Below are 26,343 nucleotides of genomic sequence, written 5' to 3' on the forward strand. Positions count from 1 at the left end.
AAAAAATTATATTTTACCGCCATTTTTCATTAAGAAGATCATAAGAAACTTTAACTTTTGATGGACTATTTTGTCACCAATTCCATTGAGAATTCCTAAACCTTAAGTAATTAAATAGGAGTGAACATTACTAATGAAATTACCAACAAAAATACACCTTAATTTCCAATGCAATATTTCGTTGTTGATTTCATTGAAAATGCCTGAACCTTCAATAACTTTTTGACAAAATAGGAGTAAACATTGCCGATGAAATTTCATTTCCATCGACATTTCACACTTTATTTTTTTGTTGTTTAGTTGTTGTAATCCCAAATGCATTTTTTAACCTAAACTCACAACAACAACAACAACAACAACAACAACAACAAAATTTGAATTATTATAAACTAAATTACATACATATATATTTTTTTATATAACATATTAAAACTTTTAAGAAGGTGGAAGGGAGGAAAAGATCCTAAACTAGAAGCTTCATAAGGCGAAGGAAAATGTAAAGCCAAATATGCATGTATTTGCTCCCATTTTCTATTACTTTCTTATTCAAATTTTGCTCTTATTTCAACCCTTATTTATGCTTTTATATTGGCCAACTCAATAGCAAAAAATTGAAATTTGCAAGTGAAATTAGCCAGCCAACTACTGCTAATTCATCAAATAATGCTTTTGCTTACTATAGATATATGGTGACCAAATCATCACCTTGACAAAAATCTTGAAAGGAGCTATGAAGTTACATGATGCGAGAATTGAATGGAGAAGCAAGTGTTTGATCAAGAGTACACCAAACATAGTGTGGGGTTTGGCAATTGACAACAAGATGGAGTACATCCATTGAAAGAGAAAGTGTGCATTCAGAATAAGTTAATCTTGTTATTTCCAACAAAGAAAATATGGATTAACCTAAAAAAAGAGTCATCTGTAGTAGCCATGTGAGGAGGAGGATATAACTAAGTGCCATCAACAAATTAAAAAACACCTTGTCCAAGAAGATAGACTTCATTTGCATTCGTTAATAAAGATAATTGATGTTTGTAAACTTCAAATAGATAATGTGCTGAGTGTTAGAAAGAGAAACAATTGTCGCAATATAAGCTTTTATGGTAGCAATAGTCATAACAGTAGCAGTAGGCATAATAGTAGTAGTACATGAGTCTAAAATAGAGGAAAAAACAAAGGTTTGCTTTAATGGTGAAGAAGAAGAAGGCTGCGTGTGATTGATGGTAGTGGGATTAACAAGAGTGTAGTCCATTTGAGAGGGAAAAAAAAGAATTTTAATGTGTTTAAGGCTTTGATATCAAGTTGAGAATGATAGAAGGCTTAATCAATTAGTTAGTCAACCTTTCATGTTTATATAGGTAGGGCAGTGTACAATACTTAATATAGAGATTACAACACAAGAGTAAGCCTATCAACCTTTTTAAATTATATACATCCTATATTGTGCAATTTTCTATAATAGCATGGAAGTTGACAATGAGTGAGGGTCTACTAATTGTTTGTTTTATGATTTGTTGCAACTGATATGTTTGTGTTTGTACATTAAAGATGCAACAATTGTTGTTTGACCAACTGCTACATTTAATTTGTTATTGTTGTTACGTCTATGTTGAGCTATTATAACATGTAAGTTTTCATGCTGATGTGTCCAAGTTTTTCTTAATGTTGTGCTCTTCTTTTCAACCTTGCTTTGACACCTATTATTAAAAACTTAAATTACACAGAATTCTAAATCTCCCTTCTTTTAATTATATATAAAATTCTATATGCATAACACTTACACATTGAGAGAAGATTGTAAGATAAAAAGAAGATGAACCTATTGATATTGATATTCAATCATGAAATGATATATGAATGGTTATTATATATTTCTTACCAAAGCTCTTAATTCTTAGAAACCAATAAATAAACAATTGTGTTCATAATAGAATTGGATTATCGAGCTATGGACGAGATTATCTAACTCGAGTATTTGTTGGATGCTTAAGAGTAAAGCATCCATAACGAGAACACTATCATATAATAGTCAAGCAACACTTCAAAATACTTACCATGAATATACTAAGTATATAGAGATGAATTGATTAACATGTTGTTGGAGAATGAATTAAAGTGATTATTATAGTAATTGATTATATTTTATCAGCTTGTTAACTTGTCGATTTATTAACCGAGCCAATTAATTCATCAAATTTTCATTCTATTCTTAGCAGGTTTGATGACATACATCTAAATATTATGGAATATTAAATATCTGCATAATTATATTAAAACAATGTGTAGGATAATAAAGATATGCATAATGATATTTGAATTGTTATCTATTTAATTGGTTGCAATTGTCCCATCATCATTTAGCATTGGCTATTTTATTATTGATTTTTGTTAGAGAATAATAATTATATTTTGATACATCACTTAATTGCTTAAGTTATTGGATTGAGATGATTATTTGACAAGGTATCAGAACATTATTGACCAAGTGGTCACGAGCTCAAATCTTAGGATCCCACTTTCATTCTAATTAATATAAATTAAGTACAAAATATTATGGGTCTGTGCAAGTTTTAAGAAAAAACTTTTATTTGAAAGGGTGTATTAAAAAATAATATAAATTATATCATGTGATCTATTAAAATTTTAGATTGAATTAATTTTTTTTTTATAATTTCAATAATATATAATAAACTAATTTCACACAAAAAAAAAAAAGTAAATGGTTTTTTTCTTACTAGTGGTTTTTAATTAGAAGAGGGTTTCCCATAAGTATTGTACGGCGTCGAAATTCCACAGAATCAGCACCTGATCTGCAGTTTTCGGAATGGTCCCCATCGTTGGTCAAGCCATTTTGTTTCTTGCTAAGTGCATCATATAGTCAGAAATGATCATTTTCCGTCTTGCTTTTTGGATGGATTTCATAAAGCTACAAATTGATTGTTAGTTGAGGCACAAGTTCAGTAGACAACTTGCACCACCGTGCAGGCTTTTCCGTCCATCATCAGTGCAGTGCTGTACTGTACGGACACAGTTCATTTTTTTTATACATAAAACTAGAGTAACCAAACGTGGTGTTATGTTGAGCAGTGATTTTTAATTTGAAAGATCATGTAATTCTGTCTCCTGGTATTTATCGAGCACTCATAACCAAATGGATCAAGACTCCAGTCAGGGTGGGAAAACGTTAATTTAACGTTTTGGAATTGTTGGATTGGTAGCTGATGAATGCAAGAAACCCTTTCCATCCTTTTTTTATATATTAATCGATTGGTGTATAATACAAACAATGTATTATTGAATGGCCAGTGCCATGAAGAGTATGGCAAATTATCATGTGATACCTTGTGGCTAAAAACCATGCACGTCGCTGTAGTTAGAAACTACAAAATTTCTAGATTATTACCATAAAGAGAAACTTATACAACATTGAGCTGGGAAAAGTACTATATATATGATAGCTTGGAGTCAGTGATCAACATGCAAGTGTACTTCACGTGTTTGTATATATCTTGCAGACTTGCTAGCCTTAATTAGGTGGGCATAGACTACGTAAGAGGCACTATGGCAAGCTTATTAGGAGTAAGAAAAGGTGCATGGACCGAAGAGGAAGATATACTTCTAAGGAAGTGCGTTGAGAAATATGGTGAAGGAAGATGGCATCAAGTTCCTTCCAAAACAGGTAACTAAATGACTTCGATCATGCTTCTAAATCGATGGGGGTTTCTAGGGACGGGAGAGGGCTATCCTCATCCAGTAGTCCGAGGTCTATAATTAGTGTTTCCCTGATCTTTTGGACAAACATTTTGATCTCTCTTTTCGAAACATGGGGAGATTATTCTGATCACAAGAGATTCTCTCATGTTTATATAGTCTCTCGTGTTTGAGAATAGCTACACGAGGCAAAGACTATTCAGCAAGCTGGACGCTTTGAAAAAGGATTCATTGATTCTTCATTTTCATTTGCAGGCTTGAATAGGTGCAGGAAGAGCTGTAGATTGAGGTGGTTGAATTATCTTAAGCCGGATATCAAGAGAGGACAGTTTTCCGTGGACGAAGTAGACTTGATTATCAGGCTACACAAGTTGCTTGGCAACAGGCAAGTGAAAATGTCTTTATATCATATAGTATATCTAATATATATACTATTTTGGCCGCTCTTTAAGTTAATATTTACTAGCATCAATGTTAATTTGAATCTAAAAAATAGGCTATGAAAAAGAAATAAAACATCGTTCGTCCATCCCAAGAGTCGACATAAAAGTATTCTTTGCGTGGCTTTGAAACCAATCTAGATTTTTTATTTATTTATTTATTTTTGGACAAGCCAGAGTATTCACTAAAAGTATCTAATGAGAAAAATAATTCAGAATGAGGAAACTGAAATACAAAAATACAAAATAAAGATTGCGAACAACACAAAAGAAATCATAGGATGGAGATGATGGTGAAGTCTATTAAGAAACCAGCCTTGCAAACCATGCAATTGAAATATAAATACTCAATCTGAGATTAAATGTTGATACTACAAATTATATTGTAATGAAGCCAATTAACTCAATTAATTTCACATACGGTGCATGATATATGTATATAAAACATATTACTTTTTGTTACACAGGTGGTCATTGATTGCCGGTAGACTTCCAGGAAGAACAGCGAATGATGTAAAGAATTATTGGAACACAAACCTGCGTAAGAAGGTGGTTTCTAGCTCTGAAGATGCTCAAACAAAACCAGAAGCAAAATCAATAACGAAAGACAACATAATAAAGCCTCGACCTCGGAACTTAAAAAATTTTTGTTGGTTAAGAGCTGGAAAAGGTACTCCATATATTAATGTTGCTTCTCATTATGGGGATGATCTTTGTCAGCCATATTCTAGCACGGCATTTCCACCTTCCGATACTGATGAAGTTGAAAGGATGTGGTGGGAAAGCCTGTTAGATGACAAAGAAATTAATCTAACGAACAGCAACAGCAGTTGTCTGGGTTCTGGTTTCGCAGCTAACCAAGAGCCCGTCAAAAGTCTTTTTGTAGAGGACAACGCAGCAGGAGGGATAATGATTGGGGATGTGTTCTTTGAACAAGAACAAAATTGCTGGGCTGGCATTTCTTTTTGATGCAAACCTTCGGAATCAAATCGTTACAGAAATATACCGACAAGGACCCGAAGGACTTTAGCCCAAATTAGAAAAATGGCCCGCGCTTTAACGTGGATTAGAAATGTACCACCTCCCGATGTGGATTGGAGTGTGTGTGTGTGTTTTTTTTTTTTGTAATTTAAAAAATAATGTTCAAGCATGGTTTAAAAAATAAAATAAGTTCCGTGACTCAAGCCATATATTATATTGGATGTAATAAGATGATTTAATGTAATTATATGATAAAAAAACAATTGTAGTAAATGTATTGAAGCAACATGGTTTCGAAATAAAAAAGATGCTGACTTATTTTCAAGATTTCTTAAATATGAATTAACAAAGAAACAAAGTAGAGGTAAACAATATAAAAAATAGACACTGTAAGATTATAAATAAATCAAGCCTGCTATCGGCCGATGCTGCTAGCATACGACATTATCTTTTATTCTAAACCTTTGAACATAATGAACGATCAAGATTTTTGACCTAAATGAGTGACACTAAGCCGTTTTATACTGAACTTACTTTGAACTTTGTGATGGAAAATCTAAAAAGAGAAAGAAATTAAGAATGATTAATTTAAACAAATCTTTTTTTTAAAAATAAATGTTTTCTAAAACCCTCTAATTATCATTGCAAAATAGTAGAAGGAGATATTTTTAGCAAACAAACAATTCTGGTAGGGACGACTATTACTCCCACCGGACACAGCCATCTCCGTCACTGATAAAAAGCTCACATAATTTCGGACGTTTGTCCTGTTTGTGTTTCCACCTTCAACAAAAAGGACATACAAGAGGATCTTCGAATTGATTTATGAATGACAGCACGAAGGACAAAAAAAAAAAAAAAAACAAGAAAGAAGAAGAAGAAGAAGGGCTGTTGGGTTTTGTTTAACATCAATTAGATAGATTGTTGATTCTACACCACACACCAAACCACTTTGTTTTTAACATAAAACAAATTGTGGAGTATGCAACTATATATTTGTTTTTATATTTTAAAAATATTGTTAAAAAAATTAAATTTTTATAATATTTTTAGATTATTTTGATATACTAACAATAAAAATATTTTTATAAAATAAATAAATAATTATTTTAATATATTAAAAAAAACATTTTAAAAAAAGCGTTACTACGCTCTTAAAACCCTATAAATTAATTCCAAGTGCTTCCATTCATATGGTGCCGTGGCATCATCTACAGCCACATACAAAACTGGAAAAAAAAAAATAAAATTGTTGGAGTAGTTCCAATTAGGCAACTAGACACAGAACCATCTGCATCTCTGATGAATTGTCCTGTTCTGTTCGTGTTTCCACCTTCAACAAAAAGGCCATACAAGAGGATCTTCGAATTGATTTATAATTGCCGGCACGTAAAAAAAAAACAAAAAAAGAAGCCCTTTAGAAAAAATTCGGTTGGGTTTTGTTCAGTATCTACAGAGAAAATACTAATTTAATAATTTCAGATTTAAGTCACCTCTCTCGATTTAGACACACAATTACTTCATATTAACTAATAAAATTCTCAATAGAGTTGAAATTTATCTGTCTATGATGGATTCCTGGCATAAAACTATATGCAAATAATTACCAAAATTCCAAAGTTAAAATTTACCATGACAGATTTAGTCAGTATTTAACATTATAGCTGGAAAATACTTTTAAAAAATCTTAATTTTTTTATTTTTTATTTTAAATTAATAGATTTTTAATATTTTTAGATTATTTTAATGTGTTTTTATTAAAAATAATTTTAAAAAAATAAAAAAAATTATTTTAATATATTTTAAAATAAAAAAACATGATTCCACACTCTCAATTCCTTAATAATACGAGCACTCAATAAGGTCACCCAAATAAGGGCCTGAATGTTCCCACGTGTACAACTTGCACTTGCGAAGTAAGAGATCGACAGTAGCTATATTTGGAAAATGTAGAGTTTGGATGACATCACTGTCTCTGTCAGCCATCATGTCCCTACTCGATGGAGAAGTCATCAAAGGAGCGTTGTGGTATGTGTTTCGGCACGCTTAAAAGTCCACACATACGAAGTCAACACATTCAAAGCAAAGTAATTAAACCAACCATCTTTTGTTCACATCTGCACAAAAAATAAAAGAAAATATTGTGTTCAAATCTTGACCATCCTCTTGTTTCCTAATCAGTTTTTTTTTTCTTTTTTTCAATAAAAGTGTCTAGTAACACGTGATGTATAAAGTTTTTTCTTAAAAAATTTAATTGAAAATATATTAAATTATTTTTTTTATATTGTTTTGTTGATTTTTACAATAAACACATCAAATCCATTAAAAAATATTAGAATGTATAACCTCATTATTTTTTCTAGATGAATCAAAATGAACTTCAAATTGCTCTGAATTCCGTGTCATTTTTTAGATTAAATCTCATGTTTTTCAAGAGTCTTTTCTACGAGTGCTTCTCCAACTACTATGTCAATCATGCTATGGTCCATAGTCCATAGATAACAATCTCTCAGAAACAATTGCAGTAATAATTGATTAAAATTTTCATGATGAGGGTAGCTTGCTCATAATTGATCAAAATGCTCTTAATATTCATACAATATCTTGTCGTTATTCTGGAGGATTCCACCGATTTCTTTTCAAATGATACTTGCCCTTAAAGTTGAAAAAAACTTGTTTGAAAACCTTCTTTTTAAATTGTTCCATGTGGTAATACATCAATATGGAAGGTAATAAAACAAATCATTTGCCCTGCCTATCAAAGAGAATGGGAAGCTCTCAGTTTAATTTGTTCCTCTATTACTCCTTGTGAGTTCATGGACGAGCAAACCACAAGGAATTCCTTAAAGTGCTTATGGGGTTCTCACTTGGAAGGTCAGGAAAGACAAGTAGTAAATGAATTACAACATATTTTAACTCAAAAGCTACATCAATATTTGAAAATTCAATGTATGAAGGTTGTTGGTTCACATTAGGAGTTGATAACTCCCTTAATGTCCTTTGTTCTTCCATGTTTTGAGAAACTTTTTCTTGTCTTTCGCTTTCAAAATTGCTTGTTAAAAGAGCCAATGTTGGTAAGTTCTCCTTTCATCTTTTTGCCTTCCTATTTACTCTTACGGTTCTCCTTTTATTTCTTTACCTTTGGATCAAATATTGTTCACATGTACGAAAAGATCTTAATATAATCAATTTACTATTAAAAGAAAACTAGATAAAAAATTTCTATGCAATGACGCCAAAATTTTGGTCGTTGTCAAAACCTAAAAGATGAATTCTAACTTCTCTCTCTTTTTAAAGATTTCATTTTTTATAGTATTGTAGTGAGGGCCAGGTCAAACCTAAGGAAAATTATTCTAATTCTTCTTACAAGAAACTAAAATAAAGACCGAGGATTAATAAGAAAACTTAAATAAAATTATAAATAAATATTATCTTATGTTAATCGTCAATCTACAATTATTGTTAATGATTGAATATGTTATGTGTTACTTATGTAAATTGTGTTTTGATGGAAGAATAAACAATTTCAAAATGCATGTGTTAAAGGTGTTGTAGATACCATTTACGACATTGAGTTGCAATTAGCACTTGTGACTTGCATGTTGTGAATGGTATATGTGCAGATGCCATCTGCAATATCAAGTTGCAATTAGTATTTGTGATTCATGTGTGGCGAATGGTGTCTGTAATAATAAAGTTGTAGAAGATATCTATAACCTTCTCAATTTTGTTAGATTCTTAATTGTTTTTTTTTTTTACTTATATTATTTTTTATTTAAATTTTTACAAAAACGCTTTTAAAATGTAAAAACTAACATAGCAAAATATGAGAAATGATGCTTATTTCATTTAAAAACCAAAATGAACATTACAAAAATCTTAATAGAAAAATACCAATAGACAACTATAGATCTTAATTGAATTATATACGTGTATATTTATTAAAAACCTAAGTAATGTATTAATTCTAGTTTTTTTCTTAACCTGTATTATTAAAAAAACATGTATCTTTTTTTTTTTCTTATAATAATCGAATGGTTTTATTAAATATGTTAGTGCCATTGAAATAATGAAAAAAACTAGGGGATATATATAAAAAAGATTTATAAGTACAAAATCCCAAATAAGATCTATGCTACCAGAAACTGAACTATTATATCTGTAACTGATAAAAATAGTTTGTCCAACATAAAATTCTTGCCGGATCACAACCACAATGCCAGGCGACGTAGAATTAATTTGAAAGTCATGTCCCAGTCTGGCACCAAAACTCAACCTGTTTCTTGTAAGCCAAACTCCCCAAAAATACCATAAGCTAACAAAGGGAAAGATGTCTGCTCAAATTTTCCTTTTTTTTAAATAAATCCACTGGGTCAATACTTCTATGATAGTGTGTGGGATAATTTGAACCATACACCTTCAGAAGTAAAACCGCTTGTGGTTACAAACCATGCACGTCGCTGTAGTTAGAAACTACAAATTGAGTGGAGAAAAGTACTTTATATATATGATATTTTAGAACCAGTGATCATCATGCAAATGTTCTTCACTTGTATTAATAAAAGTACTTTTTTAAAAAAAGAAAGCTGACGGCGAGGAGAAAGTGGCTCCACGAAATTACAGATTTACAGAGCTCAAAGCCAAGCAGAAAGGGCGTGCTGTCTGTGCATACCTTGCTTTGTCAGTCCATCTTCTATATAGTTCCTTTCCCTTTTGAAATGCTGAGAGGTGCAGATGAAATTACGAAGCAAAATTTTAATACTATTAAGAGCTGGTAAAGGAACACAAACCTGCGGAAGAAGGTGGTTTCTAGCACTAGAGAAGCTCGAACAGAACCAGAACCAAAAACAATAACAAAAGACAACATAATAAAGCCTCGACCTCGAAATTTATGTTGGTTAAGAGCTGGAAAAGGAACTCCATTTATTAATGTTGGTTCTCAATATGTGGACGATCTTTGCAAGCCATGTTCTACCATAGAATTTCCACCTTCCGATAGGGATGAAGCTGAAAGGATGTGGTGGGAAAGCCTGTTAGATGACAAAGAAATTAATCTAACGAACAGCAACAGTTGTGAAAACAGCTGTCGTCTGGGTTCTCGTTCAGCAGCTAACCAATTTGGCTCGTATTGTTGTAATACAGAAATACATCATCATCATCATTATTATTATTAAGTGTTCTTTTCCTATTAAAGAATTTCCACAGAAATTTCTTGTGTATTTTTAAATGTGAGATTGAAGTTTTTTTTTAAGCTTGTAAATATTCGTAAAATAAAGAGTTTTTTTATAGTAATTGTTCATTCAACCCTTAATGGATTCAAATGTATATATTAATACTCTATATCAACATAAAAACAATTCTTAACCCCAACCAAATTCTGAGTGGATTTCATAATTATTCTTTAACTATATTTAAAAACTATTTTTTCCAAGAAAACATCCATCATAACTTCAACGTTAAAAAAAATTCCACTTCAATATGTGGAACATTTTATTTTAATATATTTTAAAATAAAAAAATATTTTAAAAAAGTTATTACAATTACAATTTCAAACGGATCAAACACTAATCCAGCAGCGAAAGATGTGGCATCCTCGAACACCACAAACAAACTAATGGTACTAGCAAGTTTGTCTGGGCTAACTCTGGAATAATCATTTGTACTTTTTAAAGTAAGCCAACGCTTAAGATGGAAACAAAACTTTAGACAAGAGGTTTTGTCCTTTTCGTTAGGAAATTAAACACCACCTCCTGCCCCCAAATAATTGGACCGTTTTTTGCCCGAGCTGATCAGGCTGCCACGAGATGATAAAATACTTATGACTCATCATGACATCATTGCCGATTCCAATTTATAGTAAAATTTATATTAACCACCCGATTATCCACAACTTACATGGAACATTACTAGTTATTTGACCTGTTTTTTTCAGGGGTCTGATTATATTTTTCAATAAAAATAAATAAATATGCAGGAGGCGAAAGGTCTTTTCAACTCATTTTTTAACTTAAAAAAATTCTTGATTATAAATGAAAAAAATTTACTTTTATTTAATTAAATAAATCAAGAATTATTAGTAAAAATAAATATTAAAAAATAATTAATGATAATTAAAGATTAAACTGAAAAGATTGAAAGATAGATATCAATCAGGATTTTTGATCTCGCAACAAGAACCATGTATTCAATTGTATTTAATAACTTTATTTTTTAAAATAAATTTTTTATTTAATCAAAACACAAAAAAAAAAAAAAAACATAAAAAAAGTTGCTAAGATTACTACACTGAAAAAATAAAGAGCTATAAATAAAACAAGGTATTTGATTTTATAATACAGACTATGTATGTAATTATGTTTAATAACTTTGATTTTAGAATAAATTTTTATTTAAATGATAATATAAACAGACGTAAATAAAAGAAATTAAATAAAATTAAAAATAAAAATAAAAAATATTATGCAATGTTGCTTATATTTGAAAAAAAATATTATAATTTTATATGAAAACAAAGAAAAAAATAAAAGATTTTTAACTAAAAATTAAATTAGAAAGCTGAGAGATAAATATGGCTGTAATCATAAAATTAATTGTATTTAGTAATATTTTTTTTTAAAACCAATGTTTTATTTAATAAAATGATAAAAAAAAACATATATTAAAAAAAAAAAGCAATGACTTATCCATAAACTAAGCAAAACTTGAATCATATTCTACGCAGAAAAAAAAAAGAAACATCCAATAAAATATAAAATTGCAAGAAACAAAAAGCATTAAACGCGTGGGCATGGCTTGAATGGCTCCACTTATACAAATTTAAAAAGCTAAGACATGTCAGCCTTTAACTTGTTTATTAAAAGACGTACACCTTATTGCTTGCCCTTAATTTTGATTTTTAAAAAAAAATACGAAAGAAACACGTCACCTGTTTCTCTCGGAATTCCAGTATACGATGGCATGAATGCGACGTGTTTAACTCATGATAATGAAATAATTGGTAGACCGTTCAGATTACAACCCTGTGAAATTTTATAAAAATCTAAATAATAATAATATAAAAATAAACATTTAAATCATATAGAAGTTCTAAAACGACCTAAGTAAAGTGTTTCAAAACTAAATAAATAAATTTAATTAAAATTCAAAATTAATTAATTAATTAAATAAAAAAACCTGTTATAGAATAATATAAATCATATTTTGGGACCTCATCTAAAAGCTTAAAATATTGGGTTGAGATGATTCTTTGACATAGTATCAGAGCCTTAATGACCAAGTGATCACGAGTTTGAATCTCATCACCCTCATCTATTTGATAAAAATCAAGCACAAGGTAATGTGGGTCTGTGCAAGTTTCAAGTCCAAAAAGCTTTTATTTGAGGAGGTGTGCTAGAGAATAATATAAATCATATCTTGAGACCTTATCTAATAGCTTAAACTTTTGGGTTGGAATGATTATTTGACAAAAACATCATCTTATAGGTTCATTTTTAAAATATTCAACTATCCAGTAATATTTATATAAAAAAATACCTATAAAATATCCTTAAAAAATTTAAACTCCATTCAGTCATCGGATATTTTGTTAAAGTTTGTTTTCGCCATCTTCATATAATCAAACACCTTTAGGCTACTTCATGGATTATGTTTTCACCTACATCTACAAATACAAGTGCTACTGTTAATTCATCAAAAGAATTACAGAAGATATTCTATCGATGGTATGTTATATTTACTGATGGATATATTGATAGAATAAAAACACTGATGACATTACATATGATTTTTATGTTAGTTATATGTAAAATTTATCGATAGAGATATTGATAGAACAGAGTAGGTTTTTTTTTTTGTACGCTTTGTCTGTTAGTAAATCCATTAGTATATTTATTACCAACAAACTCACATATATACTATAAATTACTAACAAAAATGTTTTTCTGACTAGCTATTTCTATCCACAAGTCCATCAATAATATACATACCAAGTGTAAATACTAACATAATCTATTTATAAAACTTTTAAATAGTAGTCTTAACCCAAGTAAAAGTTGTTACAAACATTAACTGAAGAGGATCCTCTTAACCATCTATCATATATTGACACTGCTAGCACTGCCAACAATTGTGAGAGTCAATGGAGAAATAAGGATACACGAGATTCTTAGAAAAAAAAATAGTGAAGACTCACAATCTAGCCTCAATTACTGGAGAGACGTTGAGTGATCTTGGAGCTCTAACGACAATATATTCAAATCAAGATGACATTCCAATCAAGTCTATAAATTCAGGAAGTTCAAACTAACAGTAACTCTACATGGTAGTTTAGCAAACTTATAGGGATTCTCTGCTATCAAATTCCCTATTATCAAGCTGTCATTGTAATAAACTTCTCTGCTATGAAGCTGTTATCATAATAAATTAGCATTGTCATCAACTAGATTTTATGAGATTCTTTCCTTTTATTTTACATCTGAATCATTGTATTTTTTCAGTTTAAATACTTTACTTGTACAACCTAGTTGTTCACGTTAAATAAAAAGAAGATCAGAAACTAAATATTCATTTGAAAAACACTTTGTAAGCTCAGTGTATTTTTTCTTTAGATCCTTCTTTAACATGGTCGTGTATAACTCTATTACACATAAAACGATCTTCTACGTGCTTGAAAGGAACTTTGTTCAAATCTTATCAATGTTCAAAAGGGCCATCTAGTTGAAAAGCGCCACAAACGGGATCCTTAAAACACAGACGGTTTATCTTGGGAAAGCCGGGTATTGTAGGAATTGGGTAATCTTGAGGGGTAAAAAAGGGAAAAGCACATTTTCTATACCTACAAGAAAAGCTTAGGAAATCATTCTTCATCTCCATTCGCAAGGGAAGTTGACTAGATTTTCTCCCAAAGGATCATGAAATTTTGTCACCTAGTGTTTATGGAGAACTGATAGCCAAACTCCAATCGAGGGGCGAAAACGATATTTAACGATTTGGAATTGTTGGACTGGTAGCTGATGAATGCAAAACAGTTTCCATCTTTTGAACCATACACCTTCAGAAGTAAAACCGCATGTGGTTACAAACCATGCACGTCGCTGTAGTTAGAAACTACTAAATTCAGCTGAGAAAAGTACTTTATATATGATATTTTAGAGCCAGTGATCAACATGCAAATGTTCTTCACGTGATTCTATAAATATTAATGGAGTCTTGGTAGATCTAATAAGGTGGGCATAGACTACGTAAGAGGCACTATGGTAAGCTCATTCGGAGTAAGGAAAGGTGCATGGACCGAAGAGGAGGATATACTTCTAAGGAAGTGCGTCGAGAAATATGGTGAAGGAAGATGGTGTCAAATTCCTCTCAAAGCAGGTATCTAAATGTCTTCGTTCATGCTTGTAAACAGTGTTGCTTTCTAGGGACCGAAGAGGGCTATCCTCATCCTGTAGTCCAAGGTCTATATATATACAAGTATTTCCCTATCTTTTCGACAATCATTATGGTCTCTTTTTTCTACATATGGTGTGATCATGAGCAATTCTGATCACAAGAGATTTTCTCATGTTTATATGCCTATATCGAGTATATATATACAGTCTCTCGTGTTTGAGAACAGCTACACATGCAAGAGGCAAAGACTAATATTCAACTAGCTGCAGGACGCTCGAAAAAAGTATACACTGACTCTTAATTTTAATTTGCAGGTTTGAATAGATGCAGGAAAAGCTGTAGAATGAGGTGGTTGAACTATCTTAAGCCAAATGTCAAGAGAGGGCAGTTTTCAGTTGGCGAAGTAGATTTGATTATCAGGTTACACAAGCTGCTTGGCAACAGGCAAGTGAAAATGTCTTAACCAATCTAGAATTTTTTTTTATTATTGACAAGACATATTCACCCACAATGAGAAGAAAGAAATACGAAAGATAGAAAAGAAAGCTTGAGAACAATACAAAAGGAATAAAAAGGATAGAGATGATGATAAAGTCTACTAAGAACCCCCGCCTTGCAAGCCATTATGCATGTAAGCATGAATACCCGATCTGAGATTGTTGAAGACAAAGAGGTAAAAACCAAGGAATGAATAAGTGGTACTGTTTCTAGTGGTTTAAGAAAAATCACCAATGGCAGCTAATAGAAAAGCCAAAGAAGTCTCAGAAAGAGAGGGAGGGACTTCAGCTAAATAAAATGTCTCATATATTTAGTGAGAAATTTAAGAGGAAAACTTGAACTGATATGGAAGCCTTACTCCATTTTTTTCTATAAATAAAGCTGTCTGTGCATACCTTGCTTTGTCAGTCCATCTTCTAAAAAGTTCCTTTCCCTATTGACACGCTGAGAAGTACAGATTAAATTAGTAAGCAAAATCTTAATATTATTTTTTTTGTTTGGAGAATTTTAATGCTATTAAACAAGCCTTGAAGTCTCCTTAGTAGGTCCTGACGAGTGTCTTCCATCTACTTAACAACGTTGCCCGAATCACACTCTATTGGCCATGCCTCTTCAGTTTTGTTTTGAAAGGAAGAAGTAGATCGAAGCCCTAACTAACTCTACGGAAAATTTATTATGTTTTGTTACACAGGTGGTCATTGATTGCCGGTAGACTTCCAGGAAGAACAGCAAATGATGTAAAGAATTATTGGAACACGAACCTGCGTAAGAAGGTGGTTTCTGGCACCAGAGAAGCTCGAACAGAACCAGAACCAGAACCAGAACCAAAATCAATAACAAAAGACAACATAATAAAGCCTCGACCTCGGAACTTCAAAAATTTATGTTGGTTAAGAGCTGAAAAAGGAACTCCATTTATTAATGTTGGTTCTCAATATGGGGACGATCTTTGCAAGCCATATTCTACCATAGCATTGCCACCTTCCGATGCGGATGAAGCTGAAAGGATGTGGTGGGAAAGCCTGTTAGATGACAAAGAAATTAATCTACCGAACAGCAACAGTTGTGAAAACAGCTGTCGTCTGGGTTCTGGTTCAGCAACTAACCAAGAGCCCATCAACAGTACTCTTTTCGTAGAGGACAACCCAGCAGGAGGGATAATGATTGGGGATGTGTTGTCTGACCAAGGACAAAATCGTTGGGTTGACATTTCTTTTGATGCAGACCTTTGGAGTCTAATCGATACAGAAATAGATCAACAATGACTTGAAGGACTTAATTTAGCTCGTATTGTTGTAATACAGAAATACATTATTATTATTATTATTATTATTATTATTATTAAGTGTTCTTTTCCTATTAAAGAATTTCCACAGAAATTTCTTAAGTATTTTTTAATTGTGAGATTGAAGTTTTTTTTAAGCTTGTAAATACTCGTAAAATAAAGAGTTTTTTTTTATATTAATTTTTCATTCAACACTGAATGGATTTAAATGTATTAATACTCTATGTCAACATAAAAACAATTCTTAACCCCAACCAATTTATGAGCTAACGCTTAAAGATGAAAATAAAAGTTTAGACTTTAGACAAGAGGTATTGTCCTTTTCCTTTGGAAATTAAACACCACACATACTGCCCCCAAATAATTGTAGCTTATTTGCCCGAGCTGATCAGACATCATTGCAGATTCCAATTTATAGTAAAATTTATATTAACCACCCGATTATCCACACCTTACATGGAATATTAGTAGTTAATTAAAAAAAGCTATGACATCCTATCAGAAGCAAAACTTAAATCATATTCTAAAAAAATAAAATCTAATAAAGTATAAAATTGCAAGAAACAAAAAACTTTTAAAAATAAAAAGATAAAACAAACTTAAACTTGTGAACGTGATTTGAATGACTCAACATATCTAAATTTTAAAAGGTTAGATAATTTGTTTATTAAGAAACATTAAGCTTATTGCTTGCCTTAAAAATGTATTTTTTTAAAATGTAAAATCAACACGTAATTTATTACTTTGTTTTATAGTATTACATATATTTTTATATCAAGCTATAGACGTAAACAAGCTTCTCACCTCAATACTAACAAATTTTCTTAATTGTTTAACGGAATTAACAAAATTTTAACTGCTTAACAAAATTTTAACTACTTGATTCTCAAATCTCTTGATATGTGGCACGATCAGGTCATTTAATATCTTTACACAATCAACACGTCACATGTTTCTCTCTAAATTCTGCTGACTATGAAAAGCTTTGTAAATATAACAAATTGAGAATATTTTTGACATATCAAGTTAGATTAATCTGCCTTTTGATTTGGAATGATTAGCAGAATTCCTGTATGTGATGGCATGAATGCGACGTGTTTAACTCATGGTACTGAAATAACTGGTGGACCGTTCAGAATCCATATTGATTTAAAAATATTATGAGAATGACATTATGTTTGGGTGAAGAAATAATCAATGATGTGCTTTATATAAGAGCCCGATTAGAGAAAGGAGAAAAAAATGCTACAAAAAAACAATAGAAAAACAAAACATGGAATATAGGCTGTAGGATAAATTTAAACACCGAAGAAAACCAAGATCCCAATAGCTGGCACAAAGCAGGCTTGTAGATTATGAATAGTAAGAAGATCTTATCATCCTTGGGATCATAAATGTTCAGAAGTAAAACCTTATGTGGTTGCAAACTGTGCACGTTCCCTCTTCTACAAATTAAACTGAGATGAGAAAAGTGCAGTATAAATGATGGTTTGGAGTCGATGATCAACCTATATTTATTTAGTGGGCATACACAACGTAGAAGGCTTCATGCAAAAACAGCTGGTTGGGTAGGTTTGGAGGTTGAGCAAGAGCACATCAATAGTCTCCAAAAAACGTACGTGGTGATAAAGGATTTGAAATCTACACAATAGGTTTTAAGTTCGAGTCAGGGCGTGCACCTCTTCTAAAAACCTGAAACGGCTGGGGTTTTATTCACTTATCCAAACCCACAAAATATGCTTTTCCAAAAATAAAATTTCCTCGAATTAAATAAATAAAAAAGCACATCAACAGTCTTTTTGTAGACCACATCGAACAGTCTTTTTGTAATTTGTAGAGCCCATCAACAGTCTTTTTGGAGACCACATCGAACAGTCTTTTTGTAGAGCTAGAGAGACAGTAGCTTGCGCTGTCTATGAATAAGGACAGAGTTGTTGAAGTGACATCTCTTTCGATGTGAACCTTTGAATTCTGATCAGTATAGTACAAGATCAACAACAACTTGAAGGATTTTAAATTCGTCTTTATTTTTGTGATATTTGTGCACAAGCAAATATATCAATTACTACCTGCTCTTTCGTATCCAAATAAATTTTCATATCAATTATTTTAAACAACTCTCGTTTTTTAAGCCTTTTCTTAATGATTTTAACATTCGGTGACACTCGATTGATGTGATGATAATCAATTTATTGAATTCATTATAATTTAATTAATATTTTAATTTATAAAAATTAATAATTAATATTCTAGTTGAACCTTTAGTGAGGTTGATATTTAAATATTAGGAATTGATTAAAAAAATTTTAGAATAATTCTAAATATTCACTAATTTTAATTAAGATTATTTTTCATGATAATATATAAATTATGAAAAACTTTCTTCATAATAATTATTTATGTATATGAGCCCATAATAAATTCTTAACACCAAATTGAATAAATATCAATTCTAAGCCACATATAGATCATCAATAAAAAAATCATCAAAACCTCTAAACCACATAAAGCAACTTATCTCAGTTAGGGTGTGCTGATAGTGCTAATATATACTTGTTCTAACTACAATTAATCTCTTTCCCTTGAATATTTGATAAACTTGTTATACTAAAGTTTTCTACCAATACTAAACCAAATAATTAGATGACAACTCCCACAAATCTTCAATACCACGCATCCACGTGCGACTCCAAGTAAACTCTATGACCTACCAAGTAGCCCTTAGAAGGGGTCAAGCAAGTATGGTTTGTACATGATTTTGTTCATTTTGAAAAGATTTTTTGTATTTACTATTTTCATACAAGGGACATCTACTAATTTTTAAAAACTCTTATAAATACCCTTTAATTTTTTTAAAATTTTAACATCAATAAAGTGCAAGAGAGAGTAAAGGAAAGGTAGAAAAACAATTGCATATCATGTACATCCTTCTAGAGAGTTTTATTGATCATATACCTGTATATTGTGCTATTACGGTATAAGTTTTGTTTGATTTGCTGTTGCGATGAGCATAATCAATTGAATTACTAAAGAAATCTTTGTGGTGGTGTTAGTAGCGCCAAATCAATACTTAAGTTATCTCTTAAACTTATAAAAGGAATAGTTGTCAATTTGATTTATGCAATCACTTCTTTTATATATATAGAAGCCTATTCACCCCTCGATGATTTGACTCTTGGTCCCATAGCTAAGACTTTAACATCTTATTATTGTCATGGTTAAGAAATTAGGCCGGCAGGTTAATCCCATATTCGAATGATTTGATATCACCTAGAAGAGTAATTTATTATCATGGTTAAAAAATTGAGAAAAAACCATCAAAAAATTATCTTATATAAACAGTAAATCACCTAGAAGAGGGTTTCCATAAGCATTGCATGCACGGCGTTGAAACTTCCCTTTCACAGGACCATTCCACCGAATCAACACCTGATCTGCAATTTTCGGAACGGTCCCCATCGTTGGCGAAGCCATTTTGTTTCTTGCTAAGTGCAACATTTAGTCAGAAATGATCATTTCCCGTCTTGCTATTTCGATGGATTTCATAAAGCTACCAATTGATTGTTAGTTGAGGCACAAGCACTAGGAGACAAATTGCAGCACCGTGCAGGCTTTTCCGTCCATCATCAATGCATGGTTTTATGTCAAAACATGACAGGAGCTGGTCCACTTGAGTGTTTAAACAGTGTTGCTCTGTGCGGACACAGTTCCTTTTTTTTTTTTTTTTTTTAATGAAACTATTGTAACCGAACGAGGTTTTTAGTTGAGCAGTGATTTTTAATTTGAAAGATCATGTAATTTTTATTTATTGAGCACTTATAACCACATGGAAGACTCTAGTCGGGGTGGGAAAACGTTAATTTAACGTTTTGGAATTGTTGGATTGGTAGCTGATGAATGCAAGAAACGTTTCCATCCTTTGAACCATACACCTTTTGAAATAAACCTCTTTCTGTTTTCAGACCATGCATTTCGCTGTTGTCACTATTATAGAACATACCTAATATTGTATATAGAAAATATTTTAGTTATATTTTTGTGTGGTAATTTATACCATTATTATTGTATATTGCCTAATATCTATCTACCTATATATATATATATATATATATATATGTGTGTGTGTGTGTGTGTGTGTGGTTGGCTAACTAATATATTAAGCCTTATATTATTCTTAACTTGGTATCAACCCTTCCATATTATCACCAACTGTTTGTTTTTTAAATGATTATTATGCAGGAACAAGTTTATCATTACCAGAACTTTTGCTTTTAGGTCTGACACTGCAGAATAACCCAGTTCTATAGCAGCTTCATCGGTGTTTGCTGCCTAGTCCAGTCCCTCCACCACCTTTTTAGCTGGCATGCAGCTCTATGTTGACCTTTCCTCATATCCTTTTCACCAACTTTCAGGTACTGGCTCTCCTTCTCCACGCCCAGCTGCTCACCAATATCTCATGGTTCTCCATCCTTGATAGCCTAAGACAACATTGTTCACAACAACTATCACCGTCTCTGTTGCCTCCTTCAGTCGAGTAGTTTATCTTTCTACTCATGAGCCACTTGTTTTTGATGATGCTAATAGGTATGAAGTGTGGCATAATGCTATATGAGAGAAAATTCAAGCCTTACTCGCTAACAAAACTTGGACCTTAGTGTCGTTTCACCCTTCGATAAATGTTGTTGGTAATTAGTAGATGTACAAGATTAAATGCAGATCTTATTGCTTCATTGAAAGGTATAAGGCGCGTCTAGTTGCTAGAAGTTTCACTCAGCAAAAAGGTATGACCACAAAAAAATTAAAAAATTGGCCAAGTCTTTCAAAAAATATTAAAAACTTATTTTTGGAGTTAAATTCTGTAGCAAGATTGAATTAATGTATATTATGCTTGGCTGCAAATCACAGCAGCCCTTCCTTAATATTTATAACATTAGGGTTGTATACAATACAAGGGTGGAATGTACTATACATGATAATTATTCCTATACTAGGTATTTACATATATATAGGACTCTTTCCATAATATGCCCCGTCAAGCTGAAGGTGGAGACTCCACCCGAAGCTTGGATCGAAAGAAACCAAACGAAACTAGAGGGAGAGGCTTGGTAAGAACATCAGCTAGTTGATCCTGAGAAGAAATGAATTGTACCTGAATTTCTTTCTTAGCAACGCGATCACGAACGAAGTGATAATCAACTTCAACATGTTTAGTATGTGCGTGAAACACTGGATTGGCTGACAGGAAAGTGGCCCCTAAATTATCACACCATAACGTAGTGCTGGGTGAAAATGGAAGTCGTAGTTCTGACAATAAAGAGCGAATCCATAAGATTTCAGCAGTACCATCAGCTAAGGCTTTGTATTCAGCTTCTGTAGAGGATCGAGCAACAGTGCGTTGCTTTCCAGATTTCCAGGAAATAGGAGTGGAACCAAGGTACACAAGATAACCACCTGTCGATTTTCGATCGTCAATACTACCAGCCCAATCAGCATCAGTAAAGCCATGAAGAGACAAGGAGGAGTCCCGAGTAATATGCAGACCATAGGAGGCTGTAGCCTGAAGGTAACGTAGGATGCGTTTAACTGCCGCCCAATGGTCCTCAGTAGGAGCATGCATAAACTGACATACCTTGTTTACTGCATAACAAATGTCAGGTCTAGTGAAAGTAAGGTACTGTAGAGCACCAACAATCTGTCTATACCGTGTTGGGGTAGAGTGGAGAGTGCCAGGCACGGATCCCAATTTAGACGAGGAAGACATCGGAGTATCAACTGGTTTGCAAGAAGTCATACCTGCTCGTTGGATAATGTCTAGTGTATACTTGTGTTGACTGAGTAAAAGACCCATAGAAGTCGATTTAACTTCTATTCCTAGGAAGGAGTGAGCTGACCCTAAGTCCCGAAGCTTAAACTCTGAACTCAACAAAGTAATCAGTTGTTGGAGCAAGACCGAGTCACTCCCAGTTAATAGAATATCATCAACATACACAAGCAGATAGATCATTGCACCACCGAAGAAGAGAATAAACAAAGAAGTATCAACCTTGGATGCCTGAAATCCAATGGATATGAGAAACTCACTTAACCGATTGTACCATGCTCGAGGGGCTTGTTTCAAATCATACATAGATTTATGAAGACGACACACATAAGATGGAAGTGTAGGATCAACAAAACCAGGTGGTTGTGCCATGTAAACTTCTTCCTGAAGAATGCCGTTTAGGAAGGCATTATGGACATCTAACTGATGAATTTTCCAACCATGTGTGACAGCAATCGTGATCACAAGTCTAACCGTGGTAGGCTTAACCACTGGACTAAATGTCTCCAAGTAATCAATCCCCTCTTGCTGCGTGAAACCGCGGGCAACCAATCGTGCTTTATATCTGTCAACTCGACCATCGGCGTGCCGCTTAATCTTATAAACCCACCTACTGCCTACCACATTCATGGATGGATGTAAGGGCACTAGTGACCAAGTGTGATTACCATGAAGTGCCTTGATTTCCTCTGTCATAGCATTATGCCAAATAATGTATCGGTTGGCATCCTTGAAAGAAAGTGGTTCCTGTTGTGGTAGAGAAACTACCCGGGAGGCAGGGGAGACACTAAAATTTGCTGTCTTGGATACACGTGGGCGAAGTATCATGGAATGGGTGCGGGCAGTAGGAGGGGGAGTGGCAGACTCACTGGCTGTAGCTTGCTGAAGGGAGAATTGAGACAGATCAACACATAAATTAAGTCCAGGAGAGGAAATAGATGAAGAACCTGGCGATGAGGAGCTCAATACAGGGCCAAGCTGAGAAGAGGAAACAGCAGGTGAGCTGATAGGTGAACCAACAGGGGTGACCGCAACATTTTGTTCACTACTGGTGGGAACAACAGGAGAGACGGCAGATGAGCCAGCAAGAGAGAACGACAAATCTGAACCTGTACCTGAGGAATGATCATGACAATGATATGCAGGTAATGGTAAGGGTGCCCAAAGGGTTGTGTTATGTGCAGGGGGTGTCGGGTGAGTGTTTGGATAAAATGATGGGATGGGCTGTAAAGTAGCAGCAGGAGGTTGTATGGGTGAATCTACAATTTGTTCAGTTTTGTCAAAAGGAAAAACAGTTTCATGAAAACGAACATGACGAGCAAGATAAATACGGTTTGACGACAAATCAAGACATCGATATCCTAAATGAGAATTGCTATAACCTAGAAAGACACAAGGGGATGAGTGAAAATCTAACTTATGAGCATTGTACGGACGAAGGAATGGAAAGGAAAGACACCCGAAAGTACGGAGGAAAGCATAATCAGGAGTTGTTTTTAAAAGACATTCAAATGGTGTTTTATGATTAAGAACAACAGTGGGCATGCGATTAATCAAATATACTGAACTTTCAAACGCATAACTCCAGTATTTTAAGGGAGCTTTACATTGGCCAAGAAGAGTGAGCCCAATTTCAACAATATGTCGATGACGACGTTCAACCATTCCATTTTGTTCATGAGTATGCGGACAAATAACACGATGATGAATACCAATGGTTTTAAAATATGTATTGAGTTTGCGATATTCACCACCCCAATCTGTTTGAACAGACTTAATTTTTAAAGAAAATTGGCGCTCAACGAGGGACTGAAATTGTTGAAATATAGCAAACACATCAGATTTTGCAACCAAAGGATAAAACCAGATAAATTTGGTATGGGCATCCACAAAGATAACAAAATAGCGAAAACCATCTGACAAAAACATAGGGGAAGGACCCCAAACATCACTAAAAATTAGATCAAGAGGAGCTTGAGTTTGATGACCTGTAGTTTTTAAAGTCAAACGAGAAGATTTTCCTAAAGGGCATGCTGGACAATTAAAATTAAATTGTTTTGACGTACAGGACACCTGTTTAGTTGACACTAGAAAATTCAAAATGCGTGGATTGGGATGTCCAAGCCGACGATGCCAGACATCAATGGAAGTAGAGACACATGTAGACGAGAAAACTTGAGGCAACGACGTTGCAGACGACGCGGATAAAATATATAGACCATCTCTACTCTGACCAGAAAGAAGCACCTCCTTTGTCATGAGGTCCTTAACATAAAATAAAAATGGATGAAATTCAAAAAACACATTATTCTCAAGAAAAAACTTTTGAACAGAAAGTAGAGGTTTTTTAATGTGAGGCACATGTAAAATATTGGATAAGGTAAATGTGCGTTTGGGTGAACGAATTTTAGAGTGAGCAATATTAGAAATAGTGAGGCCCTTACCATCGCCAACATGTAAATGATCATTACCACAATAAGGTTCTGAGCTCGTCATACTCGCAAGGTCCGGTGTCACATGATGATTTGCACCTGTACCAGGAAACCAAGTAACAGGAGCAGTTATAGGAGCAGTATTAAATGCTAAATTGGCATTAGCTTGTAGATTATGAGTAGCCAATTGAGAGCACTGCTGGGTGGTATGTCCATAGTCATAACACAGCTGACATTTTGTAGTTCGATTATAGCCTCCCGAACGGTTTCCTTGTTGTCCAAACTGCTGACCAGAGCCAGATGAAAACCGGTTTTGCTGCTGTCCAAATTTCGGACCTGAACCATAACTATTAGTGCTGAAGTTTGAGTCTGAACTATAGCCATGATTCCCACGATTGTAGCTACGATTACTCTGTCTCCAACCCCCACGAAACCGGCCCCTTCTTCCAGTACTAGAACCAAACTGACGCTGCCCAAAAAATGCAGATGGCTGCTGTGATGGAGTTGGTAACAGACGAGCCGTGACAGCAGGATGAAGTGATGCTTTATGAAGAAATTCATGTGTGAGGAGATGGCTATGGAGGTCTGTATAAGAGATGGGATCAGCCTTAGTGGATAGGCTAGTTACCAGATCCTTAAAATCACTACGTAACCCCCGAAACACATACAAATTAAATTCAGCCATGGAGATTGGTCTACCAGCAGCTGCAAGTTCATCAAATAAGGCCTTAGCCTTCTGCAAATAAGTGCTGGCAGAGTCATCGTGCTGTCGTAAATCTTGGAATGCACCATGGAGTTGCATAATCCGTGAGTTTGAAGGGGAAGCAAGGGAAGTTTCCAGCGTTGTCCAGATTTCTTGAGAAGTTTTACAATCCACAACTAGATGTAGAACTTCTGTGGAGAGCGAGGATAATATAGCACTCATGATTAAGTTATCTTGTTGTTTCCATAATAAAAATGAGGGATTGACCGATGGTAAGGATGTGGCAGTAGATATAAGATGAGAGGGAGGACATGGGGAGGTGCCATCAACAAAGGAGTATACACCTTGGCCCAAGAGAAACAGTTTCATCTGCAGCCTCCAATACAAGAAGTTGGTATTGGAGAGGCGTAAGGAGATTACCTGCTGCGTATTAGAAAGAGGAATGATGGCATACTTGTTCATGATATCTAGAGAGGAGTTCATAGGAACTATGCTGGCAGAGGCAGCCGCTAAAGAGGATTGAGATATTGGTGCAACAACAGCACCGTGTTGAAGTTCCTGGTTGTGGTTGTCCATTGTAAATAGAGAGGCAGAAGCAGACAACCATGTAAGTGAGGAAGGAAGGGCTGAATGAAGACAGAAGCAGAGGAGAGTAACGGCTGGAGGAGACGACCGAACAATAAACCAGAAGCGTGAAGAAGGATTTCGTTACTGCTCTGATACCAAGTTAAATTCTGTAGCAAGATTGAATTAATGTATATTATGCTTGGCTGCAAATCACAGCAGCCCTTCCTTAATATTTATAACATTAGGGTTGTATACAATACAAGGGTGGAATGTACTATACATGATAATTATTCCTATACTAGGTATTTACATATATATAGGACTCTTTCCATAATATGGCAATAAAATATTATTCACTTTTAATATAAGGATAAAAAAATATAAAAGGGGTTAAAATTCAAAATATTATTAGGAATAATAATTTTTTTTTCTAATTATTGATCACCTTTAATATAAGGATAAAAAAAAACCATGTATAAGGTTATCATCCAAAATATTATTAGAAATAATACAA

At 33.3% G+C, this 26,343-nt stretch overlaps 3 protein-coding genes across 3 annotated transcripts; 2 read left to right on the forward strand and 1 right to left on the reverse strand.

The window, feature by feature from the left end:
* The first annotated feature begins 3,547 nt into the window (after positions 1 to 3,547).
* Positions 3,548 to 5,184, forward strand: LOC118039591 (transcription factor MYB1-like). The gene is given in 4 exon segments (XM_035046334.1): positions 3,548 to 3,682; positions 3,970 to 4,099; positions 4,622 to 5,117; positions 5,119 to 5,184. Coding segments are annotated over 4 exon segments (810 nt in total). The 5' UTR covers positions 3,548 to 3,564.
* Positions 5,185 to 14,242: 9,058 nt separating this feature from the next.
* LOC118039630 (transcription factor MYB1) lies at positions 14,243 to 16,341 on the forward strand. The gene is made up of 3 exons (XM_035046388.2): positions 14,243 to 14,505; positions 14,838 to 14,967; positions 15,713 to 16,341. Exons 1-3 carry the CDS (start codon positions 14,388 to 14,390, stop codon positions 16,284 to 16,286), a joined length of 822 nt encoding a protein of 273 aa, XP_034902279.1. The 5' UTR covers positions 14,243 to 14,387; the 3' UTR covers positions 16,287 to 16,341.
* Positions 16,342 to 21,338: 4,997 nt separating this feature from the next.
* On the reverse strand, positions 21,339 to 25,838 carry LOC140954798 (uncharacterized). The gene is made up of 4 exons (XM_073405562.1): positions 24,572 to 25,838; positions 24,068 to 24,148; positions 22,506 to 23,242; positions 21,339 to 21,863 (listed from the first exon to the last, which is right to left on the reverse strand). Exons 1-4 carry the CDS (start codon positions 25,836 to 25,838, stop codon positions 21,339 to 21,341), a joined length of 2,610 nt encoding a protein of 869 aa, XP_073261663.1.
* Positions 25,839 to 26,343: the final 505 nt, after the last annotated feature.

This window comes from Populus alba, chromosome 17 (genome assembly GCF_005239225.2).
Source record: "Populus alba chromosome 17, ASM523922v2, whole genome shotgun sequence".
NCBI classification, from domain to species: Eukaryota; Viridiplantae; Streptophyta; class Magnoliopsida; order Malpighiales; family Salicaceae; genus Populus; species Populus alba.

What these genes read in the sequence shown, in the direction of transcription:
- LOC118039630 (XM_035046388.2), top strand. Translation starts at nt 14,388, where the DNA reads ATGGTAAGCTCATTCGGAGTAAGGAAAGGTGCATGGACCGAAGAGGAG. An exon ending in TCAAATTCCTCTCAAAGCAG is followed by an intron (nt 14,506 to 14,837) that starts GTATCTAAATGT and finishes TTTAATTTGCAG; the next exon opens with GTTTGAATAGATGCAGGAAA. An exon ending in CACAAGCTGCTTGGCAACAG is followed by an intron (nt 14,968 to 15,712) that starts GCAAGTGAAAAT and finishes TTTGTTACACAG; the next exon opens with GTGGTCATTGATTGCCGGTA.
- LOC140954798 (XM_073405562.1), bottom strand. Translation starts at nt 25,838, where the DNA reads ATGGACAACCACAACCAGGAACTTCAACACGGTGCTGTTGTTGCACCA. An exon ending in AATTTTTAGTGATGTTTGGG is followed by an intron (nt 23,243 to 24,067) that starts GTCCTTCCCCTA and finishes ATCATTCCTCAG; the next exon opens with GTACAGGTTCAGATTTGTCG. An exon ending in ACGGCATTCTTCAGGAAGAA is followed by an intron (nt 21,864 to 22,505) that starts GTTTACATGGCA and finishes CGTTACCTTCAG; the next exon opens with GCTACAGCCTCCTATGGTCT.